The following is a 17,408-nucleotide window of genomic DNA, read 5'->3' as shown; positions in this document are numbered from 1 at the left end:
TCAAAGCGCCAAATTGCTCAGAAAACAGCTGCTTTGTGTAAGATGAACTGAAGGGAGATTCCAGAGGACTTGTGTAATGCCCTTGTATCATGGCAACTGCATAGGTCAGAGTTGACTACTATGATCCATACATAATTTGCTTCCCATCCCACACAGCTCAAATGTAGTTTTGATTCCTACGAGCTCATTGGACAGATTTGAACTTCAGGGAGCAGAGAGGGGGAAACCTTAGCTTTAACACAATGGATTCTTTAAACTCTTCTGTAAAGATCCCTCCTCACCAGGGTTTTGAAGGAAAGTCTCCTGCTCTAAGCATTCATTCAGTGAGACACAGAACAGGCTTTAGCTAGTGGGATAACCCTAAAAGGAAAAGCAAGTGAGTATTACATGTCAAAGCTGCTGTGGAACAGAAGTGGGCATAGGAAGCTATTCCCATGCATGGTGATCCCATCAAGCCAAGTGTTTCCTCATTCTGAAAGAATCAAGGCAGTATTTAAGATCTAAGATCAATTTACAGCTCTCTCAATACCCAACAGAATGCTGTTTTCCAGGACTCCTCCAAAGCCCAGTACTTTTCTATACAGCCAGAGAGGAGCAAGAACAGATACACATATGGTATGTCAGGGAAAAGCAGCTCCTTAGCTGCCCTGACCTCCCACAATACAGAGTTCAGAAGCAGCAGCAATCACCAGCTCTCCAGTAGGAGGGAGGGGAGCTGTAGGACACAAACTATTCTTAATTGAGACATTTGTGCTTTAATCCTCACCCCTTCGCTTTGTGCAGCTCCATTTACAATGCACAAGCAAGTTGGAGCAGTTGCAGACAGGGCTAGAAAGCCTCTGTAATCCTACTAAATGTTAGACTGCCCCATCCCCAGACTACCATCTTTTGTGTGCTTAGCCCTAAAAGAAAATACAAGGCTTCTACTCTGAGAAAAATGGAAACAATCCTTGTTATAAACCTGGTGCTCCCCCCCACACGTGCTCAGAGTGTGGAAAGAAGCCCAAGTTTCCAACTCATCGGCTACACTCGGAAATCCAGGAATTTAATCTCTCCCCCTCTTCATTCTCTCACATAATAGCAGTGTTTGTCCTTTGCCCTGGGGCAGCACAAGGCAAGCATGAGTGGCTCCCTGGTAATTAGCTGCCTGGAGAGCAGTGGGAGCAGGACAACCCAGCCCAAGCACTGCTGGCAGCTGCACTGCTCCTGCCTGCCCCGGCCAGGTTTCTGCCCCCAGGATGGGCACTCACTGCCAGTGCTGAGCATGCTGAGGTGCTCCAGCAGCCCAGGAGCCACAGCACTCTCGCCCAGCCAGAGGAGTCAAAACAGAGTCCCCCAGCCCAGCATGGGGACATCAGTCACTCAAGTAAATCCCAGCTCATTGGAACTCCCACTCCTTTCCAGGACAGGCTTATCCATGTATCTACAGCTGTACTCACTCTGCTTCCTCAAAGAGATTCCCAATGTTCTTCAGGGGCTCGGCCGCTGGATTTTGAGCGATGATGGTTTTAATTTCAGTGAGCTTCTCCTCCAGTGTGTTGAGTGTCTGCTGGTATGGCCCAGTGACTCCAGTGATTTTGAGGGTATTAGCCCTGTCCAGGAACTGCTGGGTCCTATTAGCCAGCTCGCTGATGATCACATCCCAGAGGGCAAAGCACTGGTGGCATGGCACGCAGTCAGGGAAGACGCCCGAGTAGCCCCGGGAGCACTTGTCACAGTGCAGCCCTTCCACCCCTTCATTGCAGATGCACTGCCCAGTGGCACGGTCACACTGCGGGGTCTGGATGCCACGAGGGTTGCAATCACATGCTGGGAGGAGAAAAAGGCACATGTGAAGGCCATGGAGAGGGAAATGACTCTGATGTTGGCAGGGTGGAAAAAAAATCAGTTATAATAAAGTGGTGAAATGAATACAGATGTGATCAGTGTCTGAATTATAAAAAACTAATGATAGATATATCACTTGAGAGTGGAGGAAGCAAGTGTGAGTGAGAAAGGAAAGAGAGATGGGGAAATAATTTTAGGGGAAACCAGGATTTGCACATCTTGGAAATAAGAACAATAACGGAGCAAGGATGGACATAATTTGTTGCAATGTTCAGATGTCAGCTGGATAGCAACTGAAGACAAAGATCCCAGTTTCTCTCCTGCAATGAAGAGTAGAACAAGGCTCTCAGGACAGGAAAAGAAATGGCAGGCAGGCACATAGGAGAGGGTTTAAGAGCAAACCATGAGTGAAAAAGGAAAATTGAACTGGGAACAACCATTTACTGTCTCCACCAGCAGAAGAGTCAACAGTAAAGTGAGGAATCCTGCAGATCAAAACCCAACTACCTTTCCCTGCCCCTCCCACAAACAGCACACTAAAAGGAGATAACTGATTACTCAGCACTTGGTTAAGTGGAGGCGCTCTCTTCTGTAAGGTGCTGTGGGTGCTACAAGCTGAACTGGCTTCCAAGAACAGGACAAATTTACGGAGCAAAAGCCATTGTGAGATCTAGACAGAGGTACAGGGACTGGCTCAGAACATGTCCCTGCCATGGAGAGTGGGAAAACATTCACAATACACATTGAGGAGCCTGGCACTGGGCTGACATTTTGGGTATACAGAAAATCAGAAAAAATCGGGCAGTGAAAAGCAGAATAGAACAAAGAATTTGTTCATAGGCAGCTCTGTAGTGTTTGAGGTGTTAACGACCAAGAGCCTACATGCTGCTTGTCACCCTCAATGTCACCCTCAATGGAAATGAGGACACTTAATAGGTTTATAATTTTTTTCATTATTTCACACTTTGAGCACCAACTTCAGAGTTAGTATTCACACCTTCATGAAATGCACTTCTTTGGAATCAATCCACTGCAGAGAGAAGTTACTCAATTAACTTAGTGATGCACTGTCACTGCTGAAAGCACAGACACGCTTTGTACACAATAATGCTATCAGGAGAAGCGTTTCCATGCAGCGAGGCTGCCACTTGACCTCCTTAATTACACAAGCAGCACAGGACACCACCAACATGCTAAGCTTTTAATAAAGAGACAGCAGCAAGCAACAAAAAGAGAGGCTTTGAAAATATGCACATCATTTACCTATCATTATGGCAGAGTGCACCCGAAACAGGTCAAGCATATGTTACTAAAACAGGAAAAGGACTGGCATACCTGTTAAAACCCCTCACTTACACATCCATTTACCAGGCATTCTTGAAGGAGGTTAAATGGCTTAAAAGGGCCCATAAATCAGTTCACACACCCAAAGCAAATGCCCTCTTGAAAACAGGGCAAAACACAAAGCTGTTTTCAAGACTGTACATTGTTTCAATGACAGAACACAGTGGTGGTCTCCAGTTCAAAAATTACACAAAGAGCCTCAGCAGAACAAATCACTGCTCAACAAAACTACTTTCTTGTACAACCTGAATATGACAGGCAAGAGACAAAAATAACTTCTGCTGCCTGCACAATTGAGCAAAACGGTCCTTTGTTCTTTGAATTATACCCTGACACAAGAGATTGTTTTTACTTTACATCGAAAATGCTTAAGTAGTCAACTCACCATGGAATATGTTCCCTGCAGGCAAACCGTTGAGTTCCTGTTTGAAGGTCAGTTAACCCTTCTGTCAACTAATAAGGCCCTCAGTATAATGATGAATTGTCCAAATTCCTCTGTATAGAAAGAGGCTAAATGGCATGTGGTTTTTCTCAAAGATCCCGAGGTCTGATCAAGTTACATGAATACTTGCTGCTGGCAAATCAGATCACTGTATTTACTTGCGGATTTAAAAAGCTTAATGTGAAAAAAAACCTTAACTCCAAGTTGGTAATTCTTCTCCTGAATATCTACATGTTCAGGAAAAGCAGAAGACATTACTTTAGTAGATTTACATGGTAAAGTGGATTCCAAAATCTCTGGAACCAGAAAATACTAGGGAAGAATATAAAGTAATTTAGGTACTAATACACTGTTTGCAAAGTGAAAACCCAAACTTCACAACTGCCTCCGTTGGGGGATGATAACAGCAAATAAGTAGTTTATTCTAAATGCAGCACAACAGATGGAAGAATCCAGTCCTACAAAACTCCCAAACCGAGCTTTGCAGGACCATGAGAAAATTGTACAAGGCAGCTAAAAACATTACTGTGTTATTTCTCCATTTTAAGATTTTTAGCAAGCCCAGAAGCAGGCAATTCTTGCTCTGAATTACCTCAGTCCCTTGAATGAAATGTATATAAAATGGCTTTCAAAAGAGCTAGTTTCATACTGCTCTTCCTCTTCTTCATTATCTACCCAAGACATTAACCAAATACAGGACCATGCTAGCTTTCACCCCTAACCATCTCTAACACCTTTAGTGGATGAGTCCTGTACTTTGTGCCCTGGATAACACCACCAGGCATTTTACATCCCATCAAGGCGAACGTTCAAGGCCACTGAAGAAGAGCACCTCCTCTTTATGCCATGGTGGGGATCAAACCCTCTACTCCCTTCAGTTATGGCCAGTTCTCAGGAGAAGGAAAGCAAGCCCAAGCTAAGACCATGTGAAGCCTTCTAGGTAGTGAGGAGCACCTTGAACACTGCAGTTCACCAGGCAAATAGCTCAGTGCCAGCTTTCACCTCTGCCTCAGGCAATGCCTGCCTGCCAAGGACCCACTAGCTTCAGTCTCTTGGACTGAAGGGCATGACTTCATCCTAAAGGAAGAAAAGCATAGTGACAGTGGAAGGATGTATGTGAAAGGAAAGCAGGACCTCCAAGCTGGCACAGACTGGAAAAGACTGGCACAGAATTGGCAAACAGCTCATGGAAGAACAACTGAGTTACGCATCTATCATTCATGATGGTGGGTGCACATGAACCAAAAAAATTCCTGTGACATTCAATTATCACTGCCAATGAACTGGGATGTGAATATCAGAGATACCTTGATTCCTACCACCTCCTAGAAACAGATCAAACACCATGTCAGAATGATCCAGCACATCATGCCCAGTATCATGTTTGACCAAAGTACCCCACCATCACTTCTAGCCATAGCAGAGTTTTTGTTCCTCCAACACCTCCTTTGTTATGTCCAACTATTCACATGGCCATTGTGTGACTCAGAAGCAGTCCAGTACTGAGACTGCTGTACCCAAACAGGTTAACTCAAACACAACCTTCAAAGTATTGCTTTCTCAGGAGATTTTGGCTCCAACCAGCACACCCCTAAATCTGATGTAAGACATGAGTAATACAAGACATCCAGTGTTAGTGTATGTCTGGTTAATCTGAACTTTTTCAAGAACAAGAAATACACAGGCACATCTGGGGATGCAGAAAATGCAGAAAAGTTTCACATGTGGCTCAGTAGCTACCAAGAGCTTTATACTCTATTATCATAGTATATGTGGTATAGGGAAAGACAATGTCCTGTAAACTCCTTTTTGTGGCTTCCCTATGCTTACATGACAAGAAACTGTGAAAGTAGTTCATTTTGCACTGCAAAACCAAACAGATGTTGAGCTTACTTCAAGACACTTGGATGCCTTGACTTTGAGTTGGAAATGCCTTCAAGACAAATGCTTGATTACTCCCCTTCATGCAGACAGATGGCCCAAAGCCAAGGTGAAGGGCTGAAAAGTTAATGCAGACACGGCTGCTTGCACTGAAGATCAGTGTTAGAATAGGCTTCAAATCTGTAAGCAGAGCAGGACATTGCAGTACCTCCCATGGAAAACACAGTGGAAGAAAAGAAGTATTTTGAAATCATTGGCCCGAGATTTAAGGGTTTTCAAAGGAGCATTTACTACATTAAACAATAGGTTTCTGTTTTGAAATGTCATTTTGGAACTGGGTGTATTGTTTTCTTTAACTGAGTGTACAACTCAATCAGCGATTCTTCTGTGGCATACTTCAGGGAAATCATATTTTTGACAGGAAAAGTTTTAGCCAAATTCTTCAGTCAGGATCTGCTGATTAGCAGATTATGAGGATAAAGGATTGTAGCTGTATCTGTTTACAAATGCATGTGCACGTATATACATGCACACACTGAATATCCATGGGTAATTTTTGTATCACCTTCATCAGTGCATTTCTCCTCCTTTTTCCTGATCCTAAAGATAGAAGTAACACTCAAACATGTATACCAAATGCAGTCATGTAAAAACATGAGGAGAAATCCCAAAGAAGCAAATAATTAGCTTGAGAGGTTTGCTTTAACCTCAAAAGGACCTATGAATTGCTTTATCTTTCACCTACTCTGACAGCTCTGCTATCTTTTCCTCTGATTGTAAATATTTAGAACTTGCTTCCATTTAAAGTACTGTAATTCAATATGCAATATATTTGCACATCACTTAATTTAAACTCAAGTTTGTCAGAGCACTTGATACAGCAGTAGAATAGATACTTCATACTGGGCTGTATGAAGACCAACCAGTATCAGTATTCAATTCCTTACTGGGGGATGCCAGGAGCAAACAAGTGTTGTACATTATCCTATGCTAAATAGAAATAATTTTTCCAGAAATATTTTCTTTACTATTTGAGACTGAGGGTGGTGAGCATCAAATGTTTAACTCCTCCACAGAAAAAATCACAAAGGTTTTGTTCAAACACGATTGCCTGGCATCATTTCCCAGTGGTAGTGAGGCACTGTGATAAAAAAAACATTCAACAATTTGTAAGGTTGAAAGTTTTGCAGAGCTAGCAAATTTCTTCTGAATAATCAGCTATTGATTCAAGTTACCCTGCAAGCATAGTGCTAACTCCTCAGCATCATGATTTTCCGTAGCAATGTTAGGATAAGATCCCAACCTAAAATTACTGGAGTTGTGCTACATCTTAACATGCTAGCAGACCTTGCCAAAAGGGTAATTTTTTGGAGACAATCAATACACATTGCAATATTTTATGACCCTAGGTCAATTAAAATTATGAAACTCAAAGTGAAAATTATATTTTCTTTAGTATAGAATTTGTCTGACTTCCTTCAGACACTTCTCACAGAAGGAAGACATCTGATAGCCTTCTCTCAACATCAAAAACACCTCCTATAAAAGCAGCCTATGTGAGTAGTTTAAGAACCAGGTGTTAAATTTTAAGACTACTTATTCTTAAATGGCAATAGGGTAATTTTCAGTGAACAGCTGTTTCTGCACCAGCCACATAACAAAGACTGAAAACAGAGGAAAAACAACATTCTTGTCAATGCATGCAGTGTGTATTTGACTAAAAGCATGACTTTTTTTCACCGTAGTTCAATTAAACTCTGTGATTTTACAATAGGACTTGATACTGATGTCCAACACAGGACATGCTTCTTGTGAAGGGGCTACAGCAACACCACCTAACTTCCAATCTCACACAGTACGTCCTACTAACTGCACTCTGGCCTGCTTGTTCAATTTATTAAAACAGTAATGACAGTAAAATTGTCATCTCCTTCATATTAGATGAAACATAAACTTCAAGTATTTACTGAGCAAAAGGCATTGTTTGAGCTGCATCTGCAGCCACTCCACATCTCAGACTTCCCAGGAGCCTTCTGCTGGAGATGTGCCTTGTGGGTTGAAGCTGGCGCAGAACTCAGCATGCAGAGTCCTGCACTTGAGTTGCCAGGCTTTGGAAAAGCTCCAGCAGAATGCCTGGGAGACTGGAATTTGATGAACTCTGTAGTGCTATTATTTACTACCTTAGGGAGGATTTTTATGCACACACACACACGTTCACACCCAAGCTCATGCAGAGCTGCAGACAGCTCGAGGCTGAAGCAAATGGCAGAAGAGTCCTGCCAAGGGGCTGGCACTGCCCCCGGAGCAGACAATACTCACAGCACAGCTCCTGCCCACTGTAATCCTCCCAGGGATCTGCATGAGGCCAACAGACAAATGCTGGGCTCTTCCCCATCCTCTATGCCTTTGCCGTGCTTGTCTCAGGCATTATGTTAAATTCAGTGACAGAATCTTGTGCTTTTTAACAAAGCACAGGGAGTAAGCAGTCTCTAAAGACCCAGCCCACAGGCTCTCTGTGGAGTGTAATCCGCAGTGGACATTTGTGGGTGCTGAAGTGCACCCAGTGCTGTGGGTTCAAGATGCTGTCCAAAAACAGCACCCACCTGAGCTTGCCCCAGCAGTGTGGTGCCAGTGTGATCTCTGTGGACACGCAGAGAGGAGAGGGGATGACACTTTCCCTCCACAGCAGGGGGCACAAACTGTAAATCAAAGAACCCAAACCAGGTACAAAAACCTGCCTTCCCTGGCTTCTGCTTACCAAGGTTTCTAGAAAAGATGTCATAGGCAGCAGCTGGCAATGGGGATGGCAGGAAGAGTGCCCTAGAGCCTGGGGTATCCTGGGACCCTGGGCCACATCCACAACTCACTGCTGCTGCAAGTGCCTGAGAACCCATGGAGAGCTGCAGCCCCTAGCTTGTCCTAGATGTACCATTTTGCACATCTCCACACAGCTATGTCCAGAGCTTATTTGCAGGCACGTGGAATTTTTTAGTATTGTAAAGCTTGTCAAAGCAACATGAGCAGTATGGTCCCCATTTCTCATCAGGTGCTTGTTTCTTGATGCCAACAACGTGAAGAACCTGATGAAGAGATCATACATCACCTTCCTAGGAGTCATTGATTCACCCTGTGGTTTCCAACCTTGAGCAGAAGTCACTTGTCCTAGAGAGTGGAGGATCCCACACTGGAATCCTTGGGAGCAATATTCACACCTCTGCATCAGCTCAGTGAATATTGTGTCCACATTCACACGGTTCAGAGTTTTTGCTCTTCCCCAACCAGATTGGTTTCTATTTTACTCCTGAATGCAGCACAAAATGTGGCCATACTGGCTGCTTGGGCCAGCAGGAACATGCCAGTTGGCAAACGCCATGGCAGGAGTCCACATGTTCCCTGCAACTGGAGCAGACATCTTTGTGACAAAGTCTTGTCTCAGTTCCAGCTTCACTTTGGCTGCAGGCCAGATGTCAGCTATTTTCCAGGGACACTGCTCAGCAGCTCCTTACACGGCACAGTTTTCCAGTTCGCTTGCAACCTGCTTGCCCCTGAGAACTGCTACCTGCCCACGCAGCAGCTGCAGATCTGCCAGCCTGAACATCACCACTCACTCCCCGGGGCTAAAGGAGGGCTGAGAAGTCAATTGTCTTCTTGCCAAGGAAAGATAGGAGACAGGCAGGAGGTGCTGACCCCAGCACACCGGGGAGAGTCTGCAGCACCACCCGGCTGGATGTGTTCCATCAGTGAGCACACGCTTGGAGCCTGTCCAGAGCATCATGCTGCAGGCTGCCACTGCTCAGCCCTGGGCAGCAGCTCAGGAGATTGAATGTCCTAAGGTGGACACATGTCCCATGGCAGGGGTGACTGACCTGCAGTGTCTGTGAGGAGCCAAGACTCCTCACTCATGCACAGGCACGTCTGCGCCTGGGGCCAGTCCCACCCTGCCACACAGACCTCCTGTTGGATGTCATCATGAAGGAAAATCTGCCTTTCTACCCAAGAGTCTCCTCTATCACTAGAGCACAGAAAGGATGGCAGGCTGGAAGGGGAGAGTAGATCTTGCATAGTAAAAACAGGTTCTCAAGAATATATTCTCTCTTCAGAAACATTAAAACAGGTTTTCACATGTTCAAAAGACAGCAGAAACTCCACAAGAGATCAGAAATTATGGTATGCTGCAAAATCCTGCTGATAAGGTATGCAGATGGATTCCATCAATAAACCCTGATGGAGACAACCGATACCAAGAAACAATCACTGCCCTGGAGCCTGCAGGGTCAGCACATCCCTTACCATGTCAAAATACACACAGCCTCTTGAAAGGCAGCCTTTCCCCCAAGAAACCCAATATGTACTCAGGAACCGGGACAATTCCCCAGTCCTTTCATCTGCTGCAGTAACCAAGTAGCTGTGACCTGCCTATCTTCCAAGATAATGGGCTCTAAGGTACCTCTATTGTAAGGGAATTATTAAAGATCACAGCAAGCACATTCCTCCCTGCAGGAAAATAGACCTTAATCTATTGCAAACACTCCTGGCAAAGGCTCCTATTTGAACAGATCAGAGATACAAGTTTGTTCTGGTCTGGACAATGTTTGAAGTTTCTTTTCCAGCTAATGAACAGACTTGTTTATAATGAAAGGACAGAGGCCATCCAGTTTTCTAAACAACCTACTCCGTGGTGCTCTGTTTTGCAGCACTAAGCTATGGCTAACCCACTGCATAGTCTCTGCTTTCTCCTTTCTTTTCATCTGAAATATAAGGAAAGTCTCCTACTAAATAAAAAAACTCCAGTCTCTGTAAGAAGACACAAGAGACAGTGGTCTTTGGCTACATATAATTGAAAGGTAAAGGAAACTGGTTTCTAGACCAATTCTCAAATGTTTGTGATATGTTTTCTTACCATGCTGGCTTGACAGCATTGCAACTTTACCGTTAAGAAAGAATTGCTTCTAGAGAGGTTTTTTTCTAAATAAAGGCCAGACAAGAAAAACACAGACGAGCACAGGGCTGGGCTCCTGCCACATGTCCCATCCTGCAAGGCACCAAAACCCCAGGGCAGACCTCACTATGCCTTTTTCCCTCTTTTCCAAGGCTCAAGTGGGCTGCTCCTGGCAGAGGTGTCCCAGTGAGCCAGGGTGTGATGGTGTGCCCAGCCACACAAACATTTCCAAAAGGAGCAGGTGGAGCAGGTACCAGGGTTGGACTTACCTAAGCACTCCACGCTCGGGTCACCCCAGAAGAGCTCCTGGCACTCCCGGCAGGTCCGGCCTCCGAAGCCTGGCATGCAGTGGCACTGCCCTGTGAACTGCCAAAGCCAACACCAAAGCCATCAGGAGACGTGAGCCCCTCACAGCTCAGGCCCGCAGCAGAGCCGAGGCCAGGCCTCGGCCACACGCCCCGCTCCCTCACCTCGTTGCAGGCGGGGCCGAGGGAGCGCGCCGGGTCGCAGTCGCAGCGCTCGCAGCCCGTGCCGCTGGCCAGCCGCCATGTGTGGGGGGCACAGCGCTCACACGTCTGCCCCACCACGTTGGGCAGGCAGCGGCACTGCCCCGTGGCCGCCTCGCAGCGGCAGCTCTCCGAGCCCTCGCAGTCCTCCCGCACTGTGCCCAGGTAGTTGCAGACACACTCTGTGAGGGAAAGAGCACGGCACCTCCATGTCAGCCTGCCCCCGCTACCAGACTGCCCCGACTGCACAGCTAAGTTATCCTCTGACTCCGCGGAGGTGTGGGCAGGTGCTGGCATGTCCCAATGCCAGTGGCCAGGCCTGGCTGACCAAACACTGAATGGCACCCAGCACTGCTCAAGAGTCCCATGGCTGGCCATCTCTACAGCTTCTGCCCCAGCACACAGGCGGCCACAGGAGTCCCTCATTCAAGCAGCCCAGCCCTCCCTGCTGTTCTCCATTCCTCCCTCTGTACAACCAAAGCCCGGGTCTGCCCAGCTCTCATCAGCCAGCTGTGGTGGCAGATCTGCTTGAAGTGACCAACTGGCCAACAGCGAGCTCCCCTGCTCGGTGACCCCCATTCCCACTGCCCAACCACACCGTCAGGGACCTGGTGTAAACAAAAGCCAAACCCTCCCCCCACCACTTTTTCTCTGGAGAAGAGATAAACAGATACCAGTATCAAGAGAGTAAGAAGCCCCCCTCCTACAAAATCCTCCTTCCTTTCTGCAAATGTAAATGCGTCTCTGTCCTCCTTCTCAAATGTAAAGGGCTCCCCTCCTGGCCAGGAGCCCCACCCAGCTGCAGGGCAGCTACAGGCAACCCTAGATAGAAGTACTAAGGTTTTTCCTCTGCTCCTAATGCTCCCAGGTAAAAAGTGTTTAGCTGTCCACTGCTGTCCCCGACAAGGCTGGTGCTGGGGCTGCAGCCATGTCTCCCACTCACTTCTGCAGTCCTGCTGCAGGGCACTCCCGTAGTAGCCCTCTCTGCAGAGGTGGCAGTTTTCACCCTCGGTGTGATACAGGCACTTCATGCACGCTCCAGTCCTCTTGTCACAGGCCTCTGGGTCCGTGGTGTCGATGTTGTTGTTGCACTGGCACGGCTGACAGGCACCACCAACCTCATCGGGGCTCCCAAAGAAGCCAGACGCACATTCATCACATCTACTGCCTGTGTGAACAAACAATTGGGAACTGCCATCATGGCTTCCTGGTGCACAGCCCCATAATCGGCAAGGCAATAAAGGCCATTATGGGAGAGGCATTAACTGGATCATGTTTGAAGAAACAGAGACAGCACTTGGTGAGACTCTGGCAACTTGGTGCAGAGCATGGATGGTACCACCCAGGGCACCAAGGCACGCTGCTCATCCCCTCGGTTCCAGCACTATCCTGTCCAGCCTTTGCTGCGCACGTCATCTCTCACCACACTGCTGGATATGAGGTTCATGGTTGTGCTGGCATCATCCACACAAGGCACTCTGCCCTGGCAGCTTCCAAGTGAGGCAATCCCCAGCAACAACCCATTGCTGCTGGTGTTGTGGTCACATCTAACCATATGAACATACCCTCTCCCTAAGAGGTTCAGCCCAACCAGCCACCCCTCCATACTCCCACTAAGTACCTATGTATCCCACGCTACAGACACACACGACTTGCAGTGTGATTGGATCCTGGTAACAGCCACTGGCAAACTGGCGTCCACTCTCAGGGCCGTCAGGGCAAGGGCAGGGGCGGCAGTGGTCACCTGATCCCAGGATGGGGTCTCCATAGTAGCCAGCCTGGCACCTGCACAACAGGGTACACAGCATGCAGGGACTGCAGGCAAACACACTGCAGCCTTGCAGTAACTAAGCTCAGATTCTCTACCACTGTGAAGAAGCAAAGGGCAGAAGCATCCTTATGGCTCTCCCTTACCACTCGCACTCCTAGCAGCTGTGTCCACAGACACAAATTTGCCTGGTTTACTCCAGCGTAGGAGCAGGAGACCCAAGGTTGGATGTCAGCCCTGCCACTGCAAGGCCTCTCAGAAGGCTTGCAATGGCTCACTAAAGGCCTGGGGTCCTGCAGCATGCTCTTGGTCACTTATGCAGGCACTGCTGTGAGGTGCAAGGCTGTGGGCAGAGAAGATCCCCACTCCCATCAGTCCCCAGGCCCACAAGTGCTCCTCTGACTCCCTGGGCCCAGGGACTTTCCCTGTGGCTTAACACCTGCCTGAGCACCAGCACGGGGGGGAACAGCTTCTGTGCCCACCCTGCTGTGGGGAAGGAGAAGAGCCAGGGAAAGGGCACGCATGCCATACCTCTCACAGTTGTGCCCAGCTGTGTGGTCCCGGCAGCTCAGGCACTCCCCGGTGTAGGGGTTGCAGTCGTCAGCGTGGCCATTGCAGTGGCAAGGCTGGCAGCTGGGGAAGCCCCAGAAGCTGGGCAGGCAGCGGTCACACTGCCGCCCATACACGCCAGGGAAGCAGTGGCACTGGCCCGTCTCCACGTCGCAGAAGGAGTTGTAAGAGCCTCGGGCGTGGCACTCACATGCTGCAAGGGGAGCAGGAGAGGGGCTGAGTTTCCATGACAAGCCATAAACTCAGGGGCCCAACCACAGCACAGCCCAGAGCCAAGGGTTTAACATACGTCGGCATCCACTCGGCCCAAACCCAAAGGTGCCAGGGGCGCATCTGTCGCACTGTCTTCCAACAACGTTGGGACGACACTGGCATTGTCCTCCATTGGGGTCACACACTGAACTCAGGGAGCCCTGCGGGTCACACTGGCATGCTGAGCAGAGGAAAACAATGGAGAGAGTGAGCACTGTGGCACAGAACATGAATCCCCTGCCTCATCCCATGTACATGCCTTCCCCATGCAAACTGCTCTGCCTGCAAGCACCATCCAGCTCGCAGGCACAGTTTGCCCTACAAGCAGATGGTTACGTACATAACGCAGTCTCATGCAGCAGTGCCGAAATGCTGAATATTATGTTCTTGCAGACATCTGTCATGGGAGTTTTCACAACACTCCTGCTGTTTTCCAAACACCGATATCTTTGGAAAGTTTCCCAAGCACTGTTCGTGACCACGTCTTCGCCCGAGCCTCCCACTGTGAATATGTCCAGTGACTTGCAGTATGGCATGAGAACAAGCTACAAAACAATTTTACAATGACAAAGTGTCGTTACTTATAAAAAGCCTTCACCGAAATTGTGAAAATTCAGTATTATCCCGGTTTCTAACTTTTTTGGCTAAAAAGCAAACAGCCAGACAGAATTTAGAAGGTAAATGACAGTATTTCTCTAGTGTTGGTGGAATACTTCTGGTATCTGACAAATTCTTACCAAATCTACCAAATTCTATTCATTCTAAAGAAGAAGATTGACACTGACATTGATTTTCATGACCTACATGAAACACATTAGCCTCTCCAAAGAAACTACAGGTCTGTGGACTAGCTGCACTCCTGCAAAATACCTCAAAAGCCTCTTAGCAGAAAAACAACTCACATACTTTGAGGAACTTTTGAAGAAACCTATGCTGCATTACATTGTTACTTGAAATCTAACTTCAGCTCTAAGGAACAACACTGCAAAATGCTACTTTGAATTTACAGACACAAGCCAGGGGAGATGCAAACTTGCAGGCTTTGAGGAGCATCCCTGAAATGAATTCTGCTCACAGAGTCAATGAGGGTGTACGGGTTCTCTGTCTCCGTATCCACCGAGGAGTACTGGGGCAGCTCCAGGCGGATGGTGTAATTCAGCCCCTTCTCAAAGCACACGGGCCGTGGGAGAACAACATATCTGAATGAGGAACAGGAAACAGTTCTTACTTCAAACATACGGCACCATAAAGCGTTTCGGGTGCCTCTATAAAGTAATCAAGATAACAGAAAGCAGCCAAGACCCAACAGAACAAAAGCTGCGATGTGAGAGAGGCGGTTTGGAGGCTTGTGGAAGTCAGAACCGGAAAACGTTATCAGCAAGGTAAAGAGTCAAACCAATGTTCATTCACAGGCTGTGCAAACACCTCCCCCTCCCTCTACTCAGTGAACAAACTGTATTAGAAAATGAGAAAGACTTAAAAGCTCTGAGTCTACAGACACACTACTAAATGTGGGTTTTATAACCCACTGGAAATTAATTTTCACCTATTTCCATAGAGGTTACAGCAAACTGAAAATATGACATTACTGTACTTAAATTTTTAATTTTTTTTCCTCTCCTTCTGCCCATCCATTTATACCAACCTGGATCCAGGTGACAGTGAGACCACTTGATTATCATCATCAGGAACTGTGTTGCCACACCGGCTACCTGTGGGAATCTTGCCTGGGCGCGAGACACTGATCACAGCTTTTTCCCACTGATCAGGCAACTAGGGAAAAAAAGATGCTTATTAGTATCAAATAATAATCACAAACTCCTGGAAGCATCCAGAGCTCAGGCCAGGAAAAGCATGAGCACAGACAGGCTGGTCATTGTGCTTCAAGGAGGATGGGGATACAACTGCAGTATCTGTGGGGCATCTACCAGCTGCAGATGTGGGCTGAGAGTAAGGAGTAGGTGGCCAGCAGCCCCATTGGCATCACGGCATCAGCAGGGGGTTTGGTGATCTCCTCTCCTGGTCCTGTACCTGAGTATTCATTGCAGTTAGTTGCTACCAAACTCCAGGCATGGAGATGGAGGGATTTTTCTCTTTCCCTTCACTCTGCTAATTATCAAAGCCAACTGCTTGCAAACTCTTGGCTGCAGGCATTCAACATACAAGATGAGCAATCTGCTTCACACGATGCCCCGCTGGCCAATAACAAATTTATAGTCTAATCTGTCCTCATGGGACTTGTCACTTTTTAATTTGCTCATTAAACAGGTGCTGAAACAATGCAATAGTGAAACAAGCTCTAAAGCAAACAGTACTAGAAATAGTCAACATAATTTTGGATTTTCACATATCTCAGACATTTAACTGAGCACCTGTCCTTGTCTTTGAGCCTTGATGATTCCTTAAAGTGTTAGGCAAATGTCAGTTGTGCACCAGGCAGGACAGCTAGCACCTGCATTGCAGGCAGCAATGCCCATACTCACAGACCCACCTGTGGCTCATAGCGGATCAGAACATCATACTCCATGGAGTAGGGGATGTTGTCAATGTGGAATTCCAGGTATGCCCCCTCGGGGACTCTCACAAATCCTATGCCTGTCCATGACGGTGTGCGGTCTGGTGTGTACTGGCGCTCTATTATGTTCACTCCCTACAAAACAGGGAACAGATATTTCAATACTGATCTGTTAAATTTGTAAGTCCCACAGGAGTACATGAAATGTGGGGTTCTGCTGATGGATGACTTCTGGATTGCAGTATCTACTGTTTGCATCCCAGACAATATCCATAAAATCCATATGTGTTCACACCATTGCCCTTTCACTTGACAACATAACAAACGCAAAAGAGATAAAGCAAAACAAGACTGCACAACTCTTCATTTATTTCTTTGCTATGGCGCAGAATTAAATTTAAAAACTTGCTGTGAGTAACTAATTCACCAGCTACGACATCTCATTCACCATACAGATTTCCACATTGTACTTGTAGCAGTAGGATTTACTGCAGTGGCACATCACTGTTCCATTAACCACCCAAGCCAGAGTGCTAATTTCTTTCTGACTACACCAGGCTGTTTCAAACCAAACCACAGCTCAAAATAACATTGGAAAAGCAGATCATGGCTTTAATGAGCAGGGTGTCACTAAAGAACAGAGATCCTAATCATTGGTAGGTATTTACTAGCCAAATCAACACATGGTCATCCTTTTCAGTCTGAGGTGTAGGGTTTTTTAATCTGTTTTTCATATAAAGGAAAGAAGAGGAAAATGGTAACAGAAAATAGAAACAGGTGCTCAAATTTCCTGTTTCAAATCTGTATCTGTATCCACAAATAGTCTTCTCCATAGAACAACATCCTGTGCATTCCTAAGGAAGCTGCTTCAGTAGAAGGGGATAAAATGCAAGGAAATGTCTACATATATACATATCACTTCAGGATGTCCCCTCATGTATTCTTACATTCTTTGAATAGAGCCTGGCTGCAAGTTCTTAGCCTTTGGCTTCACACAAAGATCAGAGCTCCCCAGGAAGAATGGCAGGCAGGACATGAGCAAGGGTATGCAGCTGTAGGAGCACAGGGGCTTGACACTGCGTGTCAATCCCTGCAACTCTGTGCCACTGCATTTTGTCTTGTGTTGGGTGTGTACCTGGGAATTCAGTTTTATTCTATCATCAGATTTGTGAGAAACCTATTCAATATTGGTGGTTTTAAAAATTGTTTGTTCTGAAGGTGCAAAAGGCAAACCAGCAGCACATGACCTTACTCTGTTTGGCAGGGTGGATTTTTGTGCTGGGCTCCTCCATTCCTCAGCCTTGGAAGGGCCTCGGGTACCACCTTTCCAGCTGGGCAGACACAAATGCACCAAAAACCCTGTG

General features: G+C 46.8%; 1 protein-coding gene across 1 annotated transcript in view; it reads right to left on the bottom strand.

Annotated features, from left to right (window-relative positions):
- The window catches only part of LAMB1 (laminin subunit beta 1), a 42,051-nt gene that overhangs the window by 8,877 nt on the left and 15,766 nt on the right, over window positions 1-17,408 (bottom strand). Inside the window, exons 13-23 of the mRNA XM_014868985.2 lie at window positions 16,021-16,179; window positions 15,175-15,302; window positions 14,605-14,728; window positions 13,870-14,074; window positions 13,567-13,710; window positions 13,239-13,470; window positions 12,561-12,724; window positions 11,883-12,107; window positions 10,904-11,121; window positions 10,703-10,799; window positions 1,440-1,809 (exon numbers count right to left, since the gene is read on the bottom strand). Coding sequence (XP_014724471.2) covers window positions 1,440-1,809; window positions 10,703-10,799; window positions 10,904-11,121; window positions 11,883-12,107; window positions 12,561-12,724; window positions 13,239-13,470; window positions 13,567-13,710; window positions 13,870-14,074; window positions 14,605-14,728; window positions 15,175-15,302; window positions 16,021-16,179 — 2,066 coding nt within the window. The remainder of the gene's footprint in view (window positions 1-1,439; window positions 1,810-10,702; window positions 10,800-10,903; window positions 11,122-11,882; window positions 12,108-12,560; window positions 12,725-13,238; window positions 13,471-13,566; window positions 13,711-13,869; window positions 14,075-14,604; window positions 14,729-15,174; window positions 15,303-16,020; window positions 16,180-17,408) is intronic.

This window comes from Sturnus vulgaris, chromosome 5, assembly GCF_052056855.1.
Source record: "Sturnus vulgaris isolate bStuVul1 chromosome 5, bStuVul1.hap1, whole genome shotgun sequence".
NCBI lineage: Eukaryota > Metazoa > Chordata > Aves > Passeriformes > Sturnidae > Sturnus > Sturnus vulgaris.
The sequence above is the reverse complement of the archived record's forward strand: the minus strand, read 5'-3'. Positions and strand labels throughout refer to the sequence as shown.